The 15,426-nt window shown below is 42.1% G+C and overlaps 1 protein-coding gene across 1 annotated transcript in view; it reads right to left on the bottom strand.

Annotated features, from left to right (window-relative positions):
* The window catches only part of REC114 (REC114 meiotic recombination protein), a 115,301-nt gene extending 114,161 nt beyond the window's left edge, over positions 1-1,140 (bottom strand). Inside the window, exon 1 of the mRNA XM_065941702.1 lies at positions 982-1,140. Coding sequence (XP_065797774.1) covers positions 982-1,140 — 159 coding nt within the window. The remainder of the gene's footprint in view (positions 1-981) is intronic.
* Positions 1,141-15,426: the final 14,286 nt, after the last annotated feature.

The raw sequence follows: 15,426 nt of genomic DNA, 5'->3' as shown, positions 1-15,426 counted from the left end.
CTCTACCTGTTGCTGTTATTTAGTTGCTAAATCATGTCCGCCACTTTCGGGATCCCATGGACTGTAGCCCACCAGGCTCCTCTGTTCATGGGGATTCTCCAGGCAAGAATTCTGGAGAGGGTGGCCGTGTCCTCCTCCAGGTGATCTTCCCAACCAAGGGATCAAACCCAGGTCTCCTGTACTGCAGGCAGATTCTTTACCATCTGAGCCACCAGGGAAGCCCAAGAACACTGGAGTGGGTAACCTAGCCCTTCTCCAGGGAATCTTCTGAACTCTACTTGTATTCCTCTCCAATTCTATCTCCACTCTTCAACCAGAGTGATCTTTCAAAGATGAAAATGCTCCAACTTAAAACCCTTTAGTGGCTTCCTATTGGTTTTAGGACATTGTTCATAAGGTACCTGCCTACCTCTCTAGACAACCTCATCCCATGGTATCTGACCCCTTGTTGTCTAAGCACCAGACTCACTCTTTTTGTCTGCACATTACACTCTCTGAGGTTGTGCAGTACAGGTGCAGGGCCTTTGTACATGTTGTATCCTTTACCTGAAATTTGCATTCTCTTTTACTTTTTTCCTACCCACTGCTGCCCAAATCATACCAACATACATACACAGGCACAATCCAAAACCCCAGGGTCCACATCCAGCAGTGAAACCAGACCAAAAGGAAGTGAATGATCAGCAAGCCGTGGCATTAAAACATATCACCAGGACAAAATAAACACTTACATAACTTTATCAGTAATAACTTTATACGAGGCACTGTTTGAGTGATTTATATATATTAACTTAGAGCTCACAACCATACCACCCAGTGGGTACCATTATTATCTCTAATTTAAGATAAGGTAACAAGGTAGGGGTTTCCTAGGTGGCTCAATGGTTAAGAATCCCAGTCCCTCAGGAACCAGGCTGCAGTCGTCCCTCCTTCCCTTCGCCGGGTGAGAGCCTCCCAACCCTTTCCGCCCTCAGGCCTCACCTTCCATGTCGGGGAAGAAGCCATCCCAGCTTCCTGGCCAGGCCCAGGCGGTTCCCCAGTGCCGGAGGGCATGAAGCGGCCATACCGCTGCAAAGGCCACTGTGCCGCGTCTCCTGCTCGTAACCCAAGACCCGCGTGCTCTTTTCCCGCCTCCGCCATTTTTCTGTTCCCGGCTTGGGCAGCTGCAGCACGCCTGTCAATCGGTGCAGCTAGCCAATCAGAAAGCGAAGTGACCCAAGGCCCACCCTCCCCCAGAGTGGAAGCCAATGGACAAGCCCCAGAGACTCGCGTGAGGGTGGGGCGAGTAGGGAGTTGCGGTTGTCCTCTGGTTAAGGGCGTAGTTCTGGACCTTGGGCATCTCACCTTGGTGGGCAAAGTGGTGTTGGTAACTTCCACCTTCAAGTGGGACTGTGACGCTTATAAATGGTAGTTGGCCTTTCAATAGTTCCGGCCCTCAACTTCCGTCAGGAAGCCCAGGACATCTGCCGCTCTGAGACCTTTCTGGTAACTGGCCTTGAGATTTCTACACATTGGGACTAGGCTAGGTCTCTGCGCTATGTGGACAAGTGTGGTTTCCGTTTTCACAGCAGCCTTTCAGATGACAACAGCCCTGCCCACCTCAATCCCACCAAAACACAGCCCCAATTCTACCCACCATTCAGGAAACCCATCTTCCTGCGGCCCTTGGACATATTCCCTCCAGACGGTCCAGTTCTCTTTAAAAGAGAGGAGCAAATGGGTGGGATGTTGCCAACGATGAAAGGGGAGGCTCAAACAGCAGGTGCAACTCAGTAACAGGTCTGAATGATTTATAATCAACAAAGCACTTCTACATCTGTTATTTGTTCTCTCAACAACCTTGTGGTAAATTAAAGCAAAACAGAGATTATTGCCCTCATTGAATAGATGGAGGTGCAAAATAGTGTCCTGAGAGTAGAAGCAATTTGTGCTGCCGGTGTAGGACTGTGGACTCGGCAATCTCTCCTTGAGTCTACCCCACTTGCAAAGAATTTGGGTATCTGTGCAGGCTGGGTCAAATTGGAAGCATTGTGTATGGAAGATGGAAGCTGTGTTAATCCAACACATAAAGTTAAAATGCAAACAATTTTTAAAACCATGCATTTCAAAAGGTATTAAATGCATAGGCCATGGTTGGAGAAGGGGTCATTTATTCACTCAACAAAACACCTTTAAATGTCTACAGTATATAGCTATGATAGTAACTACAGGGATTATGGAAATATGTTAGGCATGAATATAGCCTTCTAGGACCTTAGGATCTAATAAAGAAGACAAAGAGAGGTACCCATGATATCTGACGTTAATGCCAAGTGAAAGGTGCTTTAAGGATTCAGGTAATGTAAAACTCTACAATCTGGAATGGCAGTGGCATTTCAGTCCCAACTTGAAAGGTCAGTAAAAGCATCCCAAGGGAAGATGGATGAAACTGGTATTCCAGGTGGAGGGCAAGTTGAAGAGTAAAGTTGCAGAAATGAGGATAGTGACATAACCAGCCAGAATGCAAGGAGTTTTAAGGAAGATGAGGCCACAAAGATGAGTTAGGCAGAAGAGTACTGAACAGTAGCTAAGGAGAGTGAATTTTACTTGGTAGATGGTGAAGAGTATGGAAAATTGGCATAGAGAAGTGACACTATCACAGTGGTGGTCCAGGCAGGCTCATCTTTGAGGGGCATGTAGAATAACTTGTATTCAAGATAAGGGGTATTTGTTAGTTATCTTTCCATTAGTCCAGTAGAGCTTGAAGGGGTCAGATTTGAGAAATGGCTTCCGAAGGTCCTTAAATGACACAGCAGTACTGCATTTAATATAGTAGTAAATGGCTACAAACTTGGTTTGAATCCCAATTCCACCACTTGCCAGCTATGTGACCTTGGGATGTCACTTAACCTCTCTGTGAAACAGAGTTAGCCAATACCAAATCTTCCAGGGTCTTAGGGAATATAAAGTAAGATCATCTGTGGGAAAATTCTTGGTAAATTACAAAGCAGCACATGTGTGGGTACTTTCTGTTTGTGGGGTTAAAGTGACTTTCCATGCACCCCCATAGGCAGGAGGATGGGGATGGGAGCCTGATATTCAGTCTCAGAGGCGCTCAGCTTCCAGGTCCCTGGCTGTGGATGCTGTCAGACACCCTTCACAGGAGCAGATGGTGCTCACAGTTGGGACCCTGTCAGTGCCCAAGGACACCCAGGGCCCTGCTGGGCTCCCACCTGCAAGCTCCCTTCCTAGACAATGCACCTGTGCTCGAGTTTCTGGAGCCACCAGCGTCTGCCAAGAATGGATCATGTCTGCAGAGAGAGATACAAAGCCACAGCTCGATACAAAGCCACAGCTCAACGCACAGAGGCTCTTAAAAACCTCTGATATTAACAAATGTGACTTGAGCATCCAAGAGATCCCAGACACTGTAGTAGGTGCTGGGAATACAGAAGATAAAACAGATGTTCTGTCCACCTGAAGCTTACGACCGGGTGGCTGACGGGGTGGGGTAGACAGAACACAAATTAATCCATGTTTTTAATGGCCATTGTGTTTTCTATTTTAAAGATATGTCTGTAATATTTATTCAGGTATAAAAATTTTATACAATAAAAAACACAGATCTTATATATTCAATTAGGCAAGTTTTAACACCTGTATACATTCATGTAAGCACCATCCAGAAAAGATATGGAACATTTCCAAACTTGGAACACCAAGTTCCCTTAGGAGTGCCTCCCTCCAGTCAGTCTCCAACTCCCAGGGGCAACCATTGGTCTGAATTTTTCCACTGATCTGACTTTAATCACTGTAGATAAGCTTTTTTGTTTCTGGACTTTATACATATATATATATATATATGTGTGTGTGTGTGTGTGCTCAGTCACTCTATTGTGTCCAACTCTTTGCAACCCCATGGACTACAGTCCACCAGATTCCTCTGTCCATGGGATTTTCCAGGGATGAATACTGGAGTGGGTTGCCATTTCCTCCTCCAAGGGATCTTCCCAACCCAGGGACTGAACCTGCATCTCCTGGATCTCCTGTATTGACAGCCAGATTCTTTACCACTGAGCTACCTGGGAAGCCACAAATATATATATATATATATTTATATAGAGAGCTATATATAAAACCACAGGATATATTCTTTTATATCTTCTTTTGTTCAGTGTAATTTTGTCTTTTAGCTTCATCCATGTTGTATAAACCAGTAGTTCATTTCTTTTTAGTGATGAATAGCATTCTGTTGCATGATTATATCACGATTTGTTCCTCACTTGTTGATAGGCATTTGAATTGTTTTCTGTTTGCTTGGCTTTTTAAGCTGTTGTAAACATTTTTTTTGTATTAGTCTTTTTGTAGAGATGTGCTGTCATTTATCTTCATTAAATACCAAGAGAGTGGAATTGCTGGTTTCTAGAGATAGATATGTTTAACCCCATAAAAAACTGCCGAAGAGTTCTCCACAGTGGTTGTACCATTTTGTACTCCTACCAGCAAAATATGAGAGTTCCAGTTATCCATGCTGACATTTGCATGTCAAGTCCTTTCAGTTTTAGCAACTCTAGTGGATCTATAGTAACATCTCACTGTGGTTTTAATTTGCTTTCCCAGATACCGAATGATGTTGAGCCCCATTTGAAACAGCTTACTGGCCATTTGTATATTTTATTTCATGAAGTATGTGTTCAAATCTTTATCATTACTGATTTGTAGGGGGTTCTTTATATGTTCTGGATAAAAGTTTGTTGTTAAATAAATGTATTGAAAATACTCTTCCCATTCTATTACTTGCCTTTTTGTTTTCTTAACAATGTTTTCCAAAGAGCAGAAGCATTTAATTCTGAATGAAGTCAACTTTATTAATTTTTCAGGTTTTTTTTTTTTTAGTGCTTTTTGTGTCCTGCCTAAGAAATCTCTGACTACTCTGAGGTTGTACATATATTTTCCTATGTTTTCATCTGAAAACTTTATAGTTCTGTCTTTTACATCTAGACATATGATCCTCCTTGCATTAAATCATTTGCATGAAGTGAAGTAAGAATTAAGGTTCTTTTTTTTGCATTGATATACAATTACTATTATACAGGAACTGCCCTCAACCAATGACTGATGGAAACTGGGATATAAATACCCCAGTTTCCTCACTCCTCAGGTAGGACAACTCTGAGATTTGTATAATATCCCATTCCCCAGGCTTCACCCGTGGGATCAGGCTCCAGTTACCCCTGATATAACTTCTTGGTAATGATTCTTTTTTTGGCTTCCCTGCCTCCCGTTCCTACCAGTGTTTCCTGTAATCTCCTCTCAAATAAATTGCTTGCACTTAAATTTTTGTCCCAGCATCTGTTTCTCGGGGAAGCCAAACTAAGAGAGTGACAAACAAGGCAGACAGTTCCCTGCCTTCATATATTTAGCTATAATTTAGGCACACGAAAGAAGATGGTACAACAGGCATTGAGAGGAGAGAGAAATCACATCCAAAGAAGACCCTTCAATACCTTGCTGACCAACAGCAGTAGAACAACAGTATTTGTGGTCAGGATTCATGAATGACAGGTGACTATGAGCTACTCTGACCCCCTCTTAGGAGACTGTTACCAGCTTTTTTAAACATTTTTTTTTAAATCCCAAATTTTTTTATTGTGTAACTCTATTTTGTAGGTGGCACAATGACAGAGATGCTTGTCTCATGAGTAGTTAGCATCATACTGGAGGCAAGCTGCAGGGCTAGTTTCAGAATCCTAGCCTGTCTTTTTCAAAGCAGGCTAGGGACCCCATGTATCCCTTCTTGCTAGGTGGATGAGACAGCAGAGAAAATGATGGCTTCAGTCTCCTAGATGACAGAGAAATACACATCTTTACTCTGCCTGCTGTGTCTCTCAGCCACAGCTCCAGGAACCACACAGGGATTGGAAACTGCAGAGCACTGCTGGTGTCTGTGGGGTTTCCCAGAAGAGCCCTGTTTGCATAAGTCAAGCCAGGGGAGGTGTCTCCGTGATGTCAGACCTGGGGATGATGTGTAAGAAGGGGATGTTTCCATGGAACTCTACACTCACTGGTAAAAAGCAATTATTTTCAGGTTTCTGCTCTGTTTCTTTCACAAGCAAAAACTAACTGCTCCATTTCAGGTAATTGAAGGGATTTCAATGTAACTGGGCACAGACAATCCCAACCTGTCCACAGGTTGCTGATCATTGGCACAACATGAAGAGAGATTAACACAGACTCTTTCCATTTATTAAACACACAGAGAATAATAATAAGCTAGTAAAATGTTTGCCTGCTGGTAGATTTAGGGGCACATTTTAGCAAGTTGGATTAGAGTCAGAAAGAGGAACTTCAAGCAAACCCTAAAGAAAGACTGAATTTCCACTTTGAAGGGCGGGTTTATATTTTACTTAGGTTGGAATCCAGAGTTCCTGGCACATGGTAGGTCCCCAATTATTTTTAACAAAAAGATTGCACATTTTAATATGGAAGAGTGAAAGGGATAATTTAAAAGTCATTTGAGGATATAAAGCACTGACGTGGGGGAGGTGGTTAATAACCCTTTCTTATCTTCGTTTCCACACAAGTTGGAACAAGAAGAAACATCTTCAGCCATATCATAAAGAACTGAAGCTAAAGTTGAGGAAGAAATTTTTGTACCTCAAAATTTCAGTCTCAGAGCTGTGTATTCAGGAAATTTATAACCCTACAGCCTACAAATATGTAATCATATATAGGAGCATAGACAGGAAGACCCCCTTGAAGTCTTTCCCAATTTGATGCATCACTTATTTCATCATTTGTTGCCTGACCCAGGAGAAGTCATTTAACGCACCTCTGAAGAGTGAGGCTGCGATATTTGCAATTTACGCCTCAGAGGACAGATGAGAGCCTCATAAAGAAAACGCTTTGTGCTGGAGAATGACTCAGCAGAAGCATTTCTGAGCTTTGTTATTGAGAATATTTTGAATATTTGAGTCTGCAGCCATTGCAGTTGCACCTCCAGCAGATGATAGGTTAGGGCTGGCAGAAGCTAGGAGGTCAACATTTTCTGGGGACCCCAGGGAATGGTCAGGCCCTTTGCACTGTTTTCTCACACCGAAGGCTTCAGCCATGAGAGTGTCACAATATGTTTCCGAATGAAAATCCTTTCCCCAGGGGAGCATTCTAACAATAAATTGACAGACCCCGAGGAAGGGCGATTTTTTTTTTTTTGAGTGGTTGTGTTTGAGTTCAGCTAATTTGTTCATTCACTGATTCAGCAAGCATTTATTGGGCTTTCTCTGTGTCAGACACTAAGCAAGGTAACAGAGAAACAAATCTGAACTGGACACAGCTCTTCTAATGAAAAAGCTTATAGTCTGACAGAAGGACAGACACAGGTAATTTGCAATGTAATGTGGAAGATATGCACTAAAGGGACAGACCAGGTATCGTGCTGGTGCAATTAAGGAGTGATGCATTCAAATGGGAGCAGTAGGAAAGTTGTGCAGAAGAATAGAGACTCTTTTTTTGTCTTGTGGTAAAAGTCACATAACACAAAATTCATTATTTTAGCCATTATAAAGTGTGCGATTCAGTGGCCTTTAGTCCATTTACAATGTTGTGAACCCATCACTACTATCTAGTCTCATCACCCCAAAACAAAACACCATACCTCCTAGCAGTCATTCCCCCTTTTCTGTTCCCCCAGTTCCTGGAAGCCATCAGTCTGCTTTCTGTCTCTATGGATTTGCCTGTTCTGGATATTTCATATAAATAGCATTATACAATAGACAGTCTTTCATGTTTGGCTTCTTTTACTTAGTATATTTCCAAGGTCTGTCCATGTAATTGCATGTATCATTGGTACTTCATTCTCTTTAATGGTTGACTAATACTCCGTTATATAAGTATACCACATTTTGTTTACTGTTCATCAGTTGATGGGCATTTGGGGTGTTTCCACCTAGGTGGAGACTCTTGAACAGTGCTTTATTGATCTGAATAAAAATGGCTTTGCTATCCTTGTAAAGCAAAGCAACACAGACTTCTAGGCACCATAGTATATAGTTGTTTATTGCTCTACAACTTCTTCCATTTCCAGAAATATAGCAAGGACAGGTCCAATATTAAAAGATAACCAAAAAGAGATAACTGGGATCAAAGACAAGGGAAGCATCTCTGGGACCAGGAATTTGCAATAGCAAGCGAGGGTGAAAGCCAGGGGCATGCTGGGCTCCGAGTCTGGATCCAGACAATGGTGGCAGGAGACCCATTCCAAAAGAGAAACAAGAGCCAAACAGCTCCACACAAGGCCGGAAGAGAGTCAGGCTCCCCGCATGAAGCCAGGAGTAGGAGTCAGTGCCCCTTCTTTGAGGGGGGCTTAGCAAGGCCTTCCCTGGTGGCTTAGACGGTAAAGCGTCTGCCTACAATGCAGGAGACCCGGGTTCAGTCCCTGGGTTGGGAAGATCTTCTGGAGAGGGAAATGGCAACCCACTCCAGTATTCTTGCCTGGAAAATCCCATGGACGGAGAAGCCTGGTAGGCTACAGTCCATGGGGTCGCAAAGAGTCGGACACGACTGAGCGACTTCACTTTTCACTAGCAAGGCTGCCACCCTGCCTCTCGGTGTAACTGTTTCCAGGTCAATAGGAACCTAAGGAGACAGCAGAACAGATACACCACCACAACAAGGACCTGAGCCAAGTCTCCTGCAGGCTCTGAGGCTGAATAGCCCCAAGTTGCAGCAGGAGAGGGGTGTTGAAACATGCCTCTATCTGTTCTGCACTGGGACTTGGGGAGTTAGAGGAAGGCAGGAGCACACCTCTTCCACTACTAGAAAGTAAAGGAAAGAGTCATGTATAACTGATTCACTTTGTATGGCAGAAAGTAACACAACACTGTAAATCAACTATGCTCCAATAAATTTTTTTTTAATTTAAAAAAAAGGAAAGGTGAAGAAGCAGAGAATTTCCCTGCTTTAAGGTCACTTACAATGACCTTAAAAATCAAAAGTGTAAAACACATGAGGAAATCTAGTTCTAAGAAAGACAACAGAAGCAACAATAAGAATATAAACTCACTTCTGAAAAAAATTAATTGAATAACAAAGACTGACAAAGATGTTTTAAAATGATAAATACAACATGGATGAATATAATTTATAGATTATATTATATATCATATATAACAATTAAAGTTGTATTGAAAGTGAAAGTCGCTCAGTTGTGTCTGACTCTTTGCGACCCCATGGTCTATACAGTCTGTGGAATTCTCCAGGCCAGAATACTGGAATGAGTAGCCTTTCCCATCTCCAGGGGATCTTCCCAACCCAGGGATCAAACCAATGCAGGGAACTCCTACTCCTGCATTGCAGGCAGATTCTTTACCAGCTGAGCCACCAGGGAAGCCTTATTTAACAATACAGATAATATAACACTGAAAAAAGCTGGACACAAGAGTACACAATACATGCTTACACTGACATAATGTGAAAGAAAAAACAAACCATACTACAAACTATGATGTTAGAAGTCAGGAGAGTGGTTATCCTTGAAAGAGAGCCCAAAGAGGGGCTAGAAATGTTTCGTTTCTTAACTTGGGTGCTTGTTACATGAATGTCTTCATTTCATGAAAAGCCATTGTTACATATATAGTCAATCCTCTTTATTTGAAGATTTTATATTTGCAAATTTGGCTACTCATTAAACTTTCCTTGTAACTTCCCCAATCAATATATACCTCCCCTTATGATCCTTCATAGACTTACACATTGAGGGGAAAATTCTGAGTCATCAGATCCTTGTAGTCCCACCAAAGATGGAACAAGGCAACACTCGGCCTTCTTGTTTCAACTCTCATATCAGAAATTAGAGTACTTTTCATGGTCTACCTGCTGTGACGTTTTTCACATTTACATGCCCTTTGTTGGTGATTTCACTGTTTAAAATGACTCCCAAGCATAATGCTGAAGTGCTGGCTGGTGTTCCTGAGCTCAGGAAGAGATGTGCCTTATGAAGAAAGTGTGTTTGGGCTTTCCTGGTGGCTTAGACAGTAAAGAACCTGCCTGCAATGCGGGAGACCTGGGTTGGGAAGATCCCCTGGAGGAGGGCATGGCAACCCATTCCGGTATTCTTACCTAGAAAATCTCCACGGACCTAGGAGCCGGCGGGCTACAGTCTGTGGGGTTGCAAAGAGTTGGATGCAGCTGAGTGACTAAGCACAGATAAGCATCCTTCAGACATGAGTTACAGTGTTGTGAGCTTTGAGTTCTAAGTTAATGAATCAACAAATAAAAAAACCTGCAAGCAAGACATTTTCCTGGTCTCTGCTCTGCGGGTCAGTCTACACTATGACGGGCTTCCCTGGTGACTCAGATGGTAAGGAATCCGCCTGCAATTCGGAGACCGAGGTTTGATCCCTGGGTTGGGAAGAACCCCTGGAGAACGGAATGGCTATCCACTCCAGTATTGTGGCCTGGAGAATTCCATGGATGATATAGTCTATGGGATCACAAAAAGTGGGACACAACTGAGCGACTTTCACAGAGAGCTACACTGTTACACCAAAGGTTCCCAAATTTATCAAGATTACCAAAAAAAATCCTTTATTCTTTTATGCGTTTCCATGTAACCATGTGTAATTTATTCTCTAGGGTGTAAACCTAAAAATATTATTGCTCAATCACATGTGTGCATTTCCAATTTTATTAGCAATTGTCAAGTTATTTTCTCACATAGTTGTACTATGTGAAATCTCACGTAGTTGTAGTACGTGAACATTCACATTTCCCCACATCTTCTTCAATATTGATGTTGTCTGATTTTAATTTTTGCAAATAGTCATTATTGTTTAGATATCCATTTCCTTGATCACTAGTGAAATTAAGCAGCTGTTTATAAGCTCACTGCCCATTTTGTTTTCTTTTTATGTGAATTCCTTGTTCAGCTCCTTTGCCTATTTTATATTGAGTGTGTCTTATTGTTATTAATTTCTAGCAGTTCTTCATATATTCTAGATACTCTTCCTTTGTCTGTTAAATATGTTGCACGTATTTTTACTGGTGTTTTAGTTGTGTTCTAACTTTGTCTATGATAATTAATTGTTATTTTTAATGGATTCAAATCTATTTTTTCTTTTATTGTTCATAATTTTTGTGCCTTATTTAAGAAATCCTCTTTTTCTTAGAAACTCATAATGATATTAACTTATTTTCTCTTCTCACAGTTTTACAGTTTGATTTCACATTTAGGTCTAATACATCTGAAATTTATTTTCATGCATGGTATGAGGAATTTTTGAGGTGTTTTTGAGCTAATAGGCATTGAGAAGAAGCTCTTTTTTTTTTTTTTTTGCAAAAGCATCTTGGCATTTTGCATAATGCACATGTGTCAGACTAGAAATGGCAGAGAGTTTGCAAAGGAGGGAGGAAGCAGGAAGAAACTAGGGATAGTAGAGGAATTCCACATATTGTTCAATTGTGAGTCCTGTGACTTTGTGTAGGCAAAGCAATCATACAAAAACCACTTTGAAGAGGTTTACAGTGGATTTCAGTTGTTTACAGTGGAACACTGATGATATTTTTCCATCCCTTCACCTCCTCTAGTCAGTTGAAATATGTTCTGGGACATTGTGAAAACTATGAGAAAAGAAAATAAGGAGTTTTACTCTGAACCAAACACAATGAAAAAAGGAGGTCTGCAGCAAGAAGATCACATTGCAAAGACTAAGCTAATGGGTTGGGAATTTTCTGCTATTTTGGAACAGCTTTGAAGCCTATATTCATTCATGCATTCAAAACACATGTATTGATCACCTGCTCTATTTCAAGAAGTATCTTGGGTACACAAGATACTCCTGTGTATCTTGAGTACACAGGAGCTTTAGAGATGAATAAGTCCCACTTCTTGCCCTCAGTGAGCTCCCTTCTAGGCAAAAAGACAAATATATAAGGAAATAAGTCTCCATCCTAGGTGATAAATGTGAAAAAACAAACAGACAAACTACAGGGTACCACACAAACTTAACACAGAGCACAGAGCAATGCTGTTTTCAGGTCCGGGAAGGCAGGAGATCAAAGACATGTTCCTGGAGAAGCTAACACATGACCAACAACACATGAAGCAAACAGAACAAACATGGGCTGAAATTTACCTTCTTTTGCATGAATACCTAAATTTCTTTTTCACTAATAAAGTTTTTAGTTAAGCACCTACTGTGTGCCAGGTAGTAGAGACACAGGAGGAATTCTTGTGAAAAGATGGTCATGCATACCTAAAGCTAATCCAATGTTACATATGAATTGTATCTGAGGAAAAAAGCGCAGAAAGGAGTACAGAGGTTGATAAGACAGATCCTCCAATGGAGAGTTGTACCCAGGTCCAGCATGTATAAAAACAGCACCCAGTACTGTCTGGGAGAATCAGACAAGAGGGGCCCAAGAAATATGTGGTCCTTGGGTTCAAACTTGATAGGTGAATGCAAAGTTTGCCAGGCAGAAAGGTGGAAAGGCGTCCGTTCTGTGGAGGTTGTAGGATATAATGTGGGAAGCCTGATCACAGCCTCCCTTCCAGCTGTACTGCCTCATCCATAGATCTGCCTCAGAGAAGAAAAGCAAAGTCATTCTCTGAAGTGCTGTGGCCACTGATTGCACAAGAGAAGACCTCCTGACAAGTAGATAATGTCGAATGTCTAATGAAGTAACTGGGCACAAAGGACTTTGCACAATTAGCAGGCACTGGAAACTGAATTCAGTCAATCAGACTGAATTCCCTAAGAATTTAGAGAATACAGAGTGGGCTGTCCAGTCAGAGTAGAAGCCTGTGCTCAGAGAGAAGAGGGCACCTGGTTAAAGCCTCTGGTGGCTGGAGTCCCCTCAAGTCTTGGAGAGCTTTTTGATGCTAGATCAGTCCACGAGTAGCCTCATGACTCTAGGTCTTATAGTCAAGCCCCGCACAACTGCTCACACTCATATACAGTGTATAAAGTAATAGAGTGGGTAGCAAGACATTTTAGGGAACTTGTGAAAAATGAAAGTGTTAGTCACTCAGTCGTGTCCAACTGTTTGGGACCCCGTGGACCATATAGCCCACCAGGCTCCTCTGTCCATAGAATTCTCCAGGCAAGAATACTGGAGTGGGTAGTCATTTCCTTCTGATCCAGGAATCAAACCCTGGTCTCCCCATTGCGGGCAGGTTCTTTACTGTCTGAGCCCCCAGGGAATTTGGAATCTAGGGTAATTCCGGGTAAGATATAAGAAAGGTCAGAGAAGTCCCTGGTGGGCCAGTAGCTAAGGCTCCATGCTCCCAATGCAGAGGCCTTGGGTTTAATCCATGGTCAGGGAACTAGGTTCCACATGCCACAACTAAGAGTCTTCATGCTGCAACTAAAATTCCCCACGTGCCACAACTAAAAGGTCCTAAATGCCAGCAAATAAGACCCAACACACCTAATAAATGAATGAAATTTTTTAAAAATTAAAAGAAGAAAGTCATAAGAGTTCACGTTTACTGAGTATTCACTATGTGCCAGGTTTGTTTCCAGTGATTCACAAATATAAACTCTTCTAATTCTTAAAAGAGCTCCATGAAGTGCTATTAGCCCATTTACCAGTAAGGAAATGCAGGGAGAGAGATGTAAAACAATACATCCAAATTTGCACAACTATTAAGTGGCAAAGAATTTGAATGTAGGCAGTTTGACTTAGCCACCAAACCACACCCATTCTAGAGAATTAAGAGATGTTGCTGTAGAGGTATGCAGGGGACAGATCATGAAAGACCCTATGTGCCTTGCTAAAGTGAAAGTGAAGTCGCCAGGAGTCTACATAATTCAACAGAGCAGTCCTGCATTTATCTGTTTTATATATTGCACTTCTGTTTGAAGATTTCATTTAGATACAGGGTCTGCTTCTAAAACTGCAAAGGCAGTGGCAGTGACTGAGGAATTTTGAGTTAGAGTGTGATGTGGTCTTTTGATTTGCTTTTTAGAAAGATCAAGCTGGCAGCAGTATGAAGAGTGAACGGGTGGTATCTACAACTAGAGGGAAGGCCATTGCAATGTTCCAGATGAGAGATGATCAGACTTGATGAAGAGTAGGGTAGCAGGAATGTGCATGCACTGTATTTAGGAGGGGGACTCAACAGTACAGAAGAGACTGACTGAATGTGGAGGAAGAGAGTAGGGGGCCTGGGAGGCTAGGACTTGACACTCCATAGTCAAGGGCATGCTTCATGCGTGTGCACACTGGTTTGCATGCACACACTATACCCAGAGGAGCATTACTGGCTCCAGGTAGGAAGACACACACTCAGATTCACAAATGTATTTCCACACAAGTTGTGGGAGTCTGCAACTGTCCTCCCTCTTCTGACTCTGTCAGGATTCCATTCTGAAATCTGATGCTGTTTTACTACAGATAAATTCCCCATAGATCTATCTATATGCGTGGTTCTCAGCCTGGGGCATCCCACCCCTCAACAAAGGGAGGTTTGAAAATGTGTGAAGGCAATTTTAATTGTTACAATGACCTGGTCATGCTGGTGACCTTTAATGCCCAGGGGCCAGAGGTGCTAGACAATGTGCAAAACAAAATTGTACCCATAGCACAACCTCTGAGAAATACTGGAAGAACTTTGTACCCCAAAAGTCCCCGACTTGAAACTTATCACCTCCCTTTACCAGATGGGGCAAATTATCATTTTTGAGCCTCAGTTTCCTGACCTGTAAGATAGGAATCTATTACCTGCCTCCCAGAATTCTTATGAGGATTCTGCAAGGTAACATAATGCTTCACATATATGGAGTTCCTGATGAGAATAGTTTCCTTTTCTTGTTTAGCATCACAGTCCTTTTCTCAACTTCCTTTTATGGGTCATGAACTAGTGTTCTAATTTCCAAGAAACAAATGTTGCTCCCGCCCCTCTTATGATCCTGGATGCAGAGCAGGCTGTGCAGTCCACTTTAGGGGTAAGTGATTGACAGCAAAATGTCCCTTGAAATAACTCATGAACAGCTTGTGGAAGTTAGCTGTCAGAAATTCCAGTTCAGGAAGAGTTGTTTCCAGCACTAGTGGCTGTCAGCCCATTATATTTATAGAGACAGGGCAGCGTGGATGAGTGGATGGTTCAAGCCCAAAATGGGGGTGAAATGATGGAGAGGTCTGTGCCTGAGTTTCCTTTACTTTAGAAATCAGAGGACTAATCCTACAATTAATCCCTGAGTTGTTTGAAGTTTTCCAACCAGTCTCTTCGAGATGGTAGTAACAGATACTTATGTTTGATTAACTCAATGATTAACTAAAATGTCTAGCACTTAGCTAAACACTTTATTTGTGCGTGTGTGTTTAGTTACTGATTCTTTTGTCACCCCATGGAGCCTGCCAGGCTCCTCTGTCCATGGGATTTCCCCAGCAAGAGTACTGGAGTGGATTGCCATTTCCTTCTCCAGAAGATCATTTTTATTTACATTA

The sequence above is a fragment of the Muntiacus reevesi genome, chromosome 7, assembly GCF_963930625.1.
Source record: "Muntiacus reevesi chromosome 7, mMunRee1.1, whole genome shotgun sequence".
Classification (NCBI taxonomy): domain Eukaryota; kingdom Metazoa; phylum Chordata; class Mammalia; order Artiodactyla; family Cervidae; genus Muntiacus; species Muntiacus reevesi.
The sequence above is the reverse complement of the archived record's forward strand: the minus strand, read 5'-3'. Positions and strand labels throughout refer to the sequence as shown.